Source organism: Corvus moneduloides, chromosome 1, assembly GCF_009650955.1.
Source record: "Corvus moneduloides isolate bCorMon1 chromosome 1, bCorMon1.pri, whole genome shotgun sequence".
Classification (NCBI taxonomy): Eukaryota; Metazoa; Chordata; class Aves; order Passeriformes; family Corvidae; genus Corvus; species Corvus moneduloides.
Genome location: NC_045476.1, coordinates 152,073 through 163,242, shown reverse-complemented (window position 1 = coordinate 163,242; position 11,170 = coordinate 152,073). Strand labels below are relative to the sequence as shown.

General features: G+C 52.7%; 1 protein-coding gene across 2 annotated transcripts; it reads right to left on the bottom strand.

Annotated features, from left to right (window-relative positions):
* Nucleotides 1–1,149: 1,149 nt before the first annotated feature.
* Nucleotides 1,150–9,513, bottom strand: ASB10 (ankyrin repeat and SOCS box containing 10). 2 transcript variants are annotated; one of them, XM_032125975.1, is made up of 5 exons: nt 8,911–9,513; nt 4,512–4,779; nt 3,485–3,989; nt 2,048–2,161; nt 1,150–1,810 (listed from the first exon to the last, which is right to left on the bottom strand). In XM_032125975.1, exons 1-5 carry the CDS (start codon nt 9,203–9,205, stop codon nt 1,625–1,627), a joined length of 1,368 nt encoding a protein of 455 aa, XP_031981866.1. In that variant the 5' UTR covers nt 9,206–9,513; the 3' UTR covers nt 1,150–1,624. The 2 variants fall into 2 exon arrangements, with proteins under 2 accessions (XP_031981866.1, XP_031981953.1); XM_032126062.1 differs by lacking the exon at nt 8,911–9,513 and adding an exon at nt 5,890–6,167.
* Nucleotides 9,514–11,170: the final 1,657 nt, after the last annotated feature.

Genomic DNA, 11,170 nt, shown 5'->3' with positions numbered 1-11,170 from the left:
CATAAACAGATCACCTGAGCAGACAAGCCAGTTCAGCTAGCAGGAAGAAGGGAGCTTCAGACCCAATTCCTACCTGGTGGTCCATGGTGAGAGGGCAGGCCATTATGGGTGTATTTTAAAAACTTTGGCTCCCCTGTACACTTCATCCCTGTTTTGCAGATCATTGTGGTCACCTCAAGCCAGCACCTCACCTCTCTGCCCTGGATGTCATAAAACACATAGTTAAATGTTCCTGAGATATACTATCTCTATACTGCAATAGTACCTACACAAAGGCAGCCACAAGTGCTTTCCAGGCACCTTGTGTGCACCTGTACCACATAAACACATGCCTCTTGTACCCTGTTAGCATTCCTGCTGTGGCACATCAGCAGTACAGGCACATTAGGAACAGCACAATCAACCTCACAGTGTGATTTTGGGTTCTCCCCCTCAGAGCAGCAGGGCCTGGCAGTATAAGGTGACAGTAACTGAGGGCACAGAGCCACAGCCCATGTGGCCAGAGAGGCAGGAACAGACAGCACCACTGGGTCTGTCAAACAGCTTTGTCTTCAGAGCTGCATGTTGCAGAGTCCTACTGTTGGTGTGGCCATGAAGAGAGGCCAGGCAGAACGAGTGCAGCAAGAGCAGGGACCCACAGTATGCTGCCCTGGGTACCTGTGCCAGCCACAGCTGTGGTGCTCAAGGTATTCCCTGAGCCAGAAGTAGCAATGGAGTTTGCTTACAGCAGATCTTTAAAGGATGGATAGCGCTTCCCTTCTTTACAACTGTGTCTTGAAGTCACAGGACCAAACTTTTCCCTTTACCTTGTCGAGAGCATGTTACAGCCCAGGCCACAGTGTGAACCCACACAGTGCTCTGCAGGTGCTGGCTGCTCTCTGCCCAGGGGAGCAGCATTTTCAGGGCACATTCCTGCTCACCCAGCAGTGACATCCCCAGTGTTGCACAGGCACTGCCATCCTGCCCCAAGCTCCTGAGCCAGGTAACCCAGACATTGTACCTTCATGAAAGGGATTTGATTGGAACACCTACCACACATTTCCCTCTGAGAAGCAGGTGGGTGCACAGGTCTGAGTGCATATGCCACCACCCATGACATGTCAGGTGAGCTCTATCAGGACAGTCTTCAAGGAAATGTAGAAGTCATGCTCAGGTAGGTATAAAGACCAGGATTTATTCCAAATACCTTTCAGTACAGACCGTAAACAACTTGACTAAAGACAGGATTACACCAAACATTTAGGGTACCAGAGTTGCCTAGTACAGGCTAGAGTATTTGGATTTGGGATAGGGAAACATCTATGTTTCTATGCTACTACTAAGCCTGTGATCCATACAGTGTCTTTGCTCCTTGTACCACAAAATGCCCTAATCCCCATGCCTCCTTTTCTTAGTCTGGAGTCCGTGCTGATTAGTATGGACAAACAGAATGCTCCAAAACAGGTGCATGAGGCAGAGCACAAGGCTGGCTGGGACTGGGACACAACAACAGGCTTGGCACAGGGGGCTAATGTGGCCAGGTAGGAGTGGGCTGAGGGGAAGGGGGTGAGGGCAAAGCACAGACTGCATTGGCAGGGATGGAACATCTACACTGAAAGACACAGCAGGACTGGAACCACAACCCCTAGTAGAGAATGTCCTCAAAGCCGAGCAGCAGGAACTGGTGCAGGGCACTTGGCAGGTGTAGCTGGGACAGGACCAGAAGCAGCCGGCCCTCCAGGATGGTCCTGAGAGTGCAGCGAGCCAGGTGCTGCAAGGAGCGAGGTCTGTGCCCCAGGGAGAAAAGTGACTGGTAGAAACATGGGTATTTCTACAGAGAGAAGAAAGGACCAGAGGCACACAAAGCTGAAGATATCATCCTGGGACCAGACGTAGAACCAGACATCCATTTGCCTCACTATGGAGCATCCTCCCTGTCCCCAACAGCACCCTCCCTGTGTCTGGCAACCCCACACTGCCCAACCCCCTCCAGGCCCAGATGCCCCCGGCAACCCATCAGAACGTGGACTTGTGCTCTTCAGCCAGCTGTAGGCATTTGTTCCCTCACCTGTACAACCTCTACTGGAACTGCTTCCACCCAGTCCTCAGAGACGCACACATGGGTGTAGCTGTTCACCAGGGCCTCGATGACACGGGGGCAGGTGTGGCAGTACCGCAGCACCTGGCCAGGGAAAGAGCAGGTGATCACCATCATTGGACAAGGTCCTGCAAGCCCCACTCTGAGGTGAGTAAAATACTGCTCAAACCCAGATATGGTAAATCTGGTGAATTCCTGTCTGTCCCGCATGCTGCCCCACGAGAGAAAAACCACTGCAGGTATGAAGCACCAGAGCATCCCTCCTTGCAAAGAGGGTGACTGAGCCATCACCCAACCTGCATGGCATGGCTGCCTTCAGCACAACCGGGTCCCCACAGCTTCTCCTCAGACACAGGGACCATCATACATGGCTGTGATGATGATCTCCATTGGCTTCACTGCTGCAAGTAGCTCATGAACACCAACACTCTGCTTTACACCAGGTTCCTTACTTCACATTTTGGTAGTTAGACCATGAGCCATTCGGGGCAGGGACTGGCACTCATTCTGTGATCAGCCAGAGCACAGCACATTCTACCTCTGTTGAGGGATGCACCAGGGTCTCAGGGGTGCAGGATTGTGCCTGTTCGGTGCAGGGCTGCAGAGACATCTGTACCTGTGTCCATGTCCATGCTGTGCCCATGTCAAGGGCTGCACAAAGCCCCAGAAGACTTCACACATAGTTGTACATGTCTGGTGCATCCCACATTCGCATAGGTGCAGGTGACACACCAATGCCACGTAGCTAGCAACAGTGCAGCCTTTGGAGCACACCCTACTCAAGCAAAGCCACACATAGGCAGATTTCCCCGGCTTCAGGCTGCCACTCCCCATGGCCCAGGCCAGCAGTAGCTGTCAGAGTCTATTCTGGCTGTACCAGTGATCCTCATTATCTGGCGTTAATAGGAGATTAATTAGTGTTAATTGTTGATTTTCCTGTATTTTCCCAAAGGGGAGAGCAATCTGCTGATCTCCGGGCTGGGTAATTATTGCACTGCTCAGGAATTAAGACAGGAAATTAACCCTTTGTCTGCTGGTGTCTTGCAGAGACAGCAGGAGCTGGAGGGTGTGCCCCGAGAAGAAACTGTCTCCAAAGAAAAAGGACCAACCACTTTTCAGAGCGAGTGATTATGGAAACTGGGTGAGTACTGTCCACATAGCTTAGCAGACAGACGAAGGAGAGTCCTACAGGAAAACACACCAGGAGAAAACATCAGGGATACCATCCCATACCAGTTCTCCCATAATGCCAGCTCTCCCTTCCCAGGCCCTGGGCAGAGCAGGGCAGGACAGCAAACAGGCTGCCATGGAACAAGCCTTGCTGTGACAGGAGGGCTCACTGGGGCCCTGATGTTGTTCACAACCTTCCTCTCCCACCACACTCCCAGCTCCGCTGGAGACCCGCACCTTGAGGAGGGAGCCTGGCCAGATGCGGACGGCTCCATGGTTGAGCAGTGCTCGCACCACGAGCTCCGGGCGATGCTCCAGCTTGTAGGCAGCTACTTGCAGGATGTTGTGCAGGGCCGTGTTGCCACCATAGTTCATGACATTGACATTGGCACCCCGGGCCAGCAGTAACTCTGCAATTTGAGCATTGGCATTCTTGCAGGCCAGGTGAAGTGGGTGCTGCTGGTCCCGATCCGCAGCGTTGATGCTGGCACCGCTCTCCACCAGCAGCTGACAGACCCGGTAGTAGCGGTCCATGTCCTGGGGCTGGTGGTGCTGAGCACAGGCAGCATTCAGGGGCGTTTGCCCCTCCTTGTTCTTTACCTCCAGTTCAGCCCCGTGGCGCAGAAGCAGCTGGACATGCTCTGCCAGGCCGTGCCGTGATGCCACGTGCAGTGCTGTGTCATTCTCCTCCTCCGTCTGACTGTTTGCACTGGCACCATGCTGCAGCAGCTGCCGGACACACCTGAGTGGACCAAGGTGACTTGGTGACCATTTCTCATCTCCACCTCCCATCCTACCTCCCAGCCCCCACATCTGTACCATCCCACAGCTTTTCCCCAGAGTCCAAAAATCCCTGCTCCTCATGCCCTGGAGCAGTGGTTTTAAGCCAGGATGACTAGTGATTAGAGATATTGTCACCCTAATTTCAGCTAACTCCACACACAGATCTCTTGAAGTGTTGTCACACCTGATGCCTGCTCACATATGCAGTGGATCTGCTCAGGAATGCCCTGAACATTGCAGTGTGACCACTGGCTCCATGTTGCTGGTGGGCAGACCAGACAGCAGCACCTGGCTCAGCTGCATCTGCTAAGGACACGAGCTTGCAGTCATCTGTTTGACCTCAGAGGTGATCCTGGCCCAGGAACAGGCACCAAGGCCACCCCCATTCTGCACCCATCAAACCATCTTCAGGGACCCCTCCGACAGGGGATTAGGCTTGAGGGAGAGGGAGGCTGGCTGCACTCCCCCGAACAGAACTCACTCGATGGAGTCTGAGCTCTTGCAGAGGTGCAGGGGCCTGTAGCCATCCTCAGAGACAGCCTCAGGATCAGCTCCGGAGCCGAGCAGCAGGCGCACACAGTCGGTGCTGGCGCAGGCACAAGCCTCATGCAGGGCTGTCTTGCCCCCCGGAGCAAAGTTGACAGCAGCGCCGCGGAGCAGCAGGAGCCGCAGGCAGTCCGTGTAGCCCCGGCTGGCCGTGATGTGCAGCGGCGTGGTGAGCTCCTGCTCATAGCTCAGCGACCACAGTCCTGCGGGGGAAGAGGGGTCAGGGAGCCACATCCAGCCACAGTGCACAAAGAATTGCCCTTTTCCTTGAAGCACCTGATGTACATCCCGCCTGAGACACTTGTGTTTCCCCTCCAGGGACTTCAAGTCCCTTCCCTGCAAGGTCCCTGTGTTTGGACTGGCCTACCAAAGGCAGAGATCCATGGAAGGCTCTCAGGCCACACAGCAGTGCAGACAGGGAGCTCCAGGGAGCAGGAGCCCACGGCAGAGGCTGTTCTGTGCAGTGTGCCCTTCACCTGTGGCTCAGGTACATACATGGGGTTTCTGTTGTCAGGAGTGCAGCAAGCGAAGGGTCTGGGGCACCAGCAGGGCTAATAGCAGTGAGGTGGTTGGGCTAAACACCATGTGTGAAGCACCCCAAACATAAGGAACTGGGCAGTAAGAGAAGCATCAGAGCCAGCTGCCATACACACAGGGGACGCAAACAAGCCCTGAGCAGGGTGCAGACAACAAGCTACAGCAGAGATGGACATCTAGGGCCTAGGAGAGAGCAAGGGACTGAAATGTGCCAGCTCTCAAAGATGCTGACCCAGCACAAACCATCGCTGAGCTGGTGCAGTCTGCTGGCTAACAGCCTGCAGATGCTACAGGAAAAAAGCTCCTTAAACTGTGCTTCTTGCTGCCTACCCAGACTGAGCTGGAGGACATCCCAGACTGCATGGCATGTTCCACACTACACCCTCTCAGCTCTTTCTTGCAGAAGCAGTATGTGGTCATCTGTGTTTTCCAGGGCCAGGTTCAAACTAAACCATCTCAAAGACCTAGCTCATGTTGTGACAATCTGGCACAACCTGCAGTGGGACCTGGCAGCCCAGTGCAGGCTGCACAGAGAGCAGTTCTCAAGCACCTAAGACAATACCTGTGAGAGGGGCCAGGTTTCCTGGATGCACCCTGTGCTCTCAGAAACATGAACCCTCTTCCACAAGGATCACAGGAAAACCTGACCACATCCCCATGCTCTCGGCTCCCATTCCCACTCTTCTGTAACCCAAGGAGCACCCATAACACCTAACCCCAGCAACAGCTATGCCCCACAGCACACACCACAGCCAAGCCCCACTGCTCCCACATACTCAGCCGGCGGGGGTTGAAGCGGTAGTTCTTCCATTCTTCCGGGTCGCTGGTGTCAAACACAGCACTGGGGCTCAGGTTGTTCTGAGGTGCTGTGAGGATCTCGGCTACAGTCTCCCGATCCCCAGCCAGCAGGGCCTGCCAGAACACCTGGGCAGGGCCAACCGCCTGCTGTGTGCGGATGGGCTCCTGGCTCTCATCTCTTCCACCTGTGATGCTGCCCATAACAAACAACCAGACCCTTCTCAGAGACCAGGACAGGACCTGCTGTGCACCCCAGCCAGGCTCTGAGGCACAGCCCCACCAGCAGCCTGTGTTTGGGCTGAGACTCTGCCTGCCAGCCCAGGGTGTTCCACAGGGAGGGGGAACACATCACACCCCTCTCTTTGGCCCAGGCTGGGCATGGCTCATGTCTCAGCTGTTCTATTCTGGGAAACCTTGTGATCAAATGCTGGGGCCAAGAGGCCAATAAAGGCTCCCTGCTCAGGCAGCAGTACCTCTGCAGTGCCCCGCTGTGAAGGGAAAATCCTCAGGCAGGGCAGGGGAGCTTGAAGGGTAGAAACAGGGATGGGACATCACTAAAACAACAGAATGGGAAATTGTTTCATGCCTACTCAGCACTTTGTTGCCCAGTGCTGTCCAGACCACAACAGCATGACCCCAGCAGCTCCACACACATCTCCCATGCCTTTGCTCACCTCTTGGCTCCACACGTCTCCAGCACTGCACACCCACTTACCAGTTGCACCTGAGCCATTAGCACTAGGGAGGTTTTTAAACAAGCTACAGGACATCTCTTTTTAATCAAAGCCTAAGGAGTGGTAGAAATAGGCACAAGGATGGGGAAAACTAGAGGTAATTGTCCTTTAGACCCTCCCTGCTTCCTCCTTTTTCTTGATATCCAGCCTTGCACAGAGCCCCTGCATAGCTTTAGTGTTTTCTTTCAGTCCTCAGACACTCTCCCCTGACTCAGAGTTGCTCACTGCAGTCCTGTCACCTGAGATGGTGTTTTCCTCTGGCACCACTTGGCTGCATACAGCCAACCCACCCACCTTGGTCACAGAAGAGCATGTGTTGCTCACATGGCATTAGCACTGTGTACATATTGTTCACACCACACGATCCAGAGAAGGTGTCAAACTGTGTGGAAGGCTAGTAGTGTTCAGTGTAATTTTGTGTCATGGAACTACTCAGATCCTGCAGCTAAACACCAGTTAAGTGACCCCAACAGACCACCAAGCAACAATTACCAGGGGACCAGAGCAGAGTGTAAGACAGGGAACTCTACTCAGTAATGAAAATAAATGAGCAAGTTCTATGCTGACAGTATCTGGTTTGCTCTGTCTGTGCAGACTTCACCTTGTCTAGCTAAAATGACAAAGCAAAAGCCTGCAAAAGGGTAAAGAAAGGGAAGCCCCTGGCAGATGTTCTCACCTGATGGGACCCTCTATTTCCCCAAGGATATAAGCAGGTGTCCCATGAGAGCTTGAGGTTCCCAGTCACACACCAGGGAGGCAGAAAGCTGTGTGAGTAAGTGTCAGTGACACCAGACAGTTTACACTTCTTCTGGGCACCTTAAAATACCAAGAGGGGTGATTTGGGAAAGACAAGGTCACTAGAACCTACTGTTAAGGTCACTGAGTCAGTTCTAAGAACCTGTCCCTGCACGATCAGTGAGATACAGAGGCAAGCCTCGTGGAGCATGAAGGTTTGTTTTGGTTTTTGTTCTGTACCCTTATCTGATAAATTTGGCAGCACATTTTTGCTCTGTGTTTGATGAATGATCTTGTTCAGTTGGGGTTTTCATGTCTTGAAACTTTGTTGATAAGAGAAATTTCTGCATGAGGTTGTTTTACACTGTCTGTTCCATTTTCTCTGGGGCACAAACCTTTACAAGCAGAGAGACTGGCTGTTCCAGTGTCTGCCAGCCTAGCATAAGACAGGAGTTACAACACCCAGTTCATATTTTACTGACAAATGGTCTCAGTTACACAAAGGGCAATACTTTTAGTGATTTCATTCCTAAGTAGACTGTAACAGTTCAAAACCCGGGTTGTACAAAGCTTGCAATTCAGTAAATAATCTTCACCACTCACAAGTAGCAGCACATGCATCTGCAAGCCCACACACCCTATTTGTCTCTTGCTGGAGTGGATCCCCACAAAACACTGTCATCTGACTAAGCACCGGGACAATCAGCCTGCTCCTCTGGGAAAGCAGTCTCATCAACAGCTCTTCCATTCTGGTATGGGTGGCTTTTGCCACCAGCCTTCTGTAGAGGAGGGTGGTACAGTTAAAGCCCTTCCACACCTGACACTCTTAAATTCTGGGAGTCTGCCTGCACCACATCACTAACTGACAGCAGCAAGAACAAGGGCACATCCAGGCTGCTCAGCACACCTCTCCCTTGAACACACCAGCTGCAGTGTCTACTGAGAAGCTCACAGGTGACATTGACAAGAAGGCAAGTAAAAGGGACCAGAGAGTGTGGAAGCATGTGTGGTAGCCCCAGGATGTGCCTGGACAAGGTACAGTGAGATGTACAGATGGAAGGAAACACCAAGGATGATCAGCTCCTACCTCCTGTCACTCAGGAAAGTTTACTTCCACCATCTTTCTGGTAGACTGGATTTCTGCCCCCCTTGTCAAATCCATCCCATGGAACAGAACAGCATTCTGATGCCTTTTCACCCATGCACTCTCCCCACCTCCCACATATTTCACATCCACCCCAGCAATCTCTAACAGGACAGTCCTGAGAATGTGTTTCTCCAGCAACTCTTCCAAGGGCTCTATTCTCATTATTTTCCAGTAGACCTGCCTCATGCCACCTTCAACAAGCCTGCTACTATTTGTTCTACAGCCTTGGAAACCTCCTTCCTCACACAAAAGCTGTTCTTCCCAAGTCCTTCTTCCACCACCAGACATTCCTTTCAACATTTTTCTTGGGTGCCTGAGCCCTATCTTTGGGCCCCATCCTGGGCACATACTATCCCCCCCACGTCCCAGTCTTGCATACCCACCACGTTTAGTGCTAGTCCAGCGCAGCACATCGCCCCTGGTCTCAATGATGAGATTGATGGCTGCGCTCTTGGTGAAGTACTTCTGCACCATGTCCAGGTCTCCAGTGAAGAGTGCGTTCTGGACCAGCAGATCTCGGCACTCCAGTGGCTCCAGGCGGCTGTGCTGGTACCCCCAGCTCTCTGTGCTCTGGCTGTGCTCACCGTGGTGGTCTTGGGACCTCACGTTGTGAGAATACTTCCGCTGGTCCGGCTGCAGCAAACGCGTGGCAGAGCGGGGAGGGAAGGTGCAGTCCATCACAGGTAACTAACCTGAGAAATCTGAGCTGCACAGTGAACGAGCTATCGCAGCAAAGAGCCTCTCGTTCAAGGGTTTGTCCTTTGCAGGTTGCTCCTGGGTTCCAGCTCCCCTGCATCTGGCTGGACTCGGGCACAGGCCTGAATCACCCAGTATAAATAGCCTGGCTTGGCAGCTCCTCATCACCACCTCCCCTTCTTCCAAGAGCTTATTTTCAGCTGCTAGGTGCAATCACCAGCACAGACTAGGCAAAGGAGAGGAGTGGCAGGCAGCCTGGAACCCTCTCCTTGTGCTTGTTTGCTCTGCAGAGAGCTCCTGCTCCACAGGGCGCTCCCACTGAGAAAGAGGCAGAGCAAGGTGGGGTCAACCATGGCAGGGAGGCAGGTGGGTGAGGGGGAGCTTGGGAAAGGCCTGGATCAGACTCAGTGTCTGAAGTCATAAGAGACTAAGGACAGGGCACTTCCAGTTCCCCACAGGCAACTCCACAGGGACCAAAAGACCCTCACAAGTACCACACACTGCTCTGGGAATCAGCCCCTTCCCTGGGGCAGCAAGGTTGGCTGCCCACAGGGCTGGGCAGGATACAGAAGGGCAGAGAGGTAGCCCTGAGAAAAGCAGCTTGTACAACACAGATTATCCTGTCACACTGGTCCCAAATTTTGATCAAGTTCTTTGTGGTGTGGCTGGAGGTGCTGGTCAAACAGGGAGCCAGACTCTGCTTGTGTTCCTTTTGACAGCTGTTTCCAGAGCAGAGAAAACAATTATGTAAGAACCTTGAAGCTGAAGAGGGTCCCATGAACCAGACTGGGATGATGCCAAACATTCCCATTGCCACAGCACAGCTGTTCTGTGCCAGTGAGCACCTGCAGCATCCCACTGGTGCTGGACTGGGAGCACATTGCTTTCCTGAAGGATGCAGTGCCTGTACCTCCAGCTCCTCCATGGAATCCACATTCAAGCTTCACAGAGTCTCCTCCAGCCTGGTGAGGGGCTCAGTGCAATAGCCCTGACTTGGGGAACTTTGAGTACAGGAAGTCTGGATTCCCTAAGACATGAGGAAAAGGAGAAACTAAGAACTCCTAGTTCCTCTCCAACCTGTCTTTAAAACTTCTGCTGTTCCTACCACTGAAACCAATGCTATCATGGGAATAGAATGCCTAACTAACCCCTCATGCTCAGCACTATTCGTGCACCCAAGACCAGGAAAGGCCCCTGGGAGGAATGCCCTGACTGCAGCTGTGCCTCAGCCCATGACCCACTGCTGGCCAAGGGCAGGCAACATCTTCACACTCAGCATTTCACAGACCTGGGGCTCCATGTTCCTGACTGCACCAGCTACCCTTGGACATTTTCTCCCACGCCCATGGCTAACAGCAAAAAAAAAAAAAAAAAAAAAAAATCCCTCAAACCACTTTAGGCAAGCCAACCAACCCAAAGTTACAAACAAAAACCCACCCAAAAAAAAAAAAAAAGACAAAAAAACCCAAAACAAAACAAAACAAACCCCCCAAACCCACAAAACACAATCAGCCACCTTCAGCACCTCCAAGCCCAGCACCCACAGTTGCCAAGTAGGAAAGTCCACAGAGACATTGAGGACACTGAGGGCCCTCAGCTGCAGGCAGAGAAAAAGATGTCATAGCTATCCATTTCCCATCCAGAAAAGCAGCCAGCCAGGTCACTGAGCAAAGAGACAGAAGCAACAGAACCCAATATGTCCTTAAGTACACCTGGGGCTTTCACCCTCACCCCACTAATGTTTGGTCACAAGGTAGCACAGAGAAAAACCACAGCTGGGACCCTGGCTAGGAGGGCCTGAACATGATCAGGAAGAAGAGGATAAAGACTAAATACTGCTCATGCCACCAAGGCCAACAGGACAAGGATAAAGTGGTACTAAGAGCCTTGTCCTCCCACACAGGATTTCAATCTTGCATGGTTTGAGAGGACAGCAGAGGGTGCCCA

What these genes read in the sequence shown, in the direction of transcription:
- ASB10 (XM_032125975.1), bottom strand. Translation starts at nt 9,205, where the DNA reads ATGGACTGCACCTTCCCTCCCCGCTCTGCCACGCGTTTGCTGCAGCCG. An exon ending in CTGGACTAGCACTAAACGTG is followed by an intron (nt 4,780 to 8,910) that starts GTGGGTATGCAA and finishes CTTCCCCCGCAG; the next exon opens with GACTGTGGTCGCTGAGCTAT. An exon ending in GGCCAGGCTCCCTCCTCAAG is followed by an intron (nt 2,162 to 3,484) that starts GTGCGGGTCTCC and finishes TTCCCTGGCCAG; the next exon opens with GTGCTGCGGTACTGCCACAC.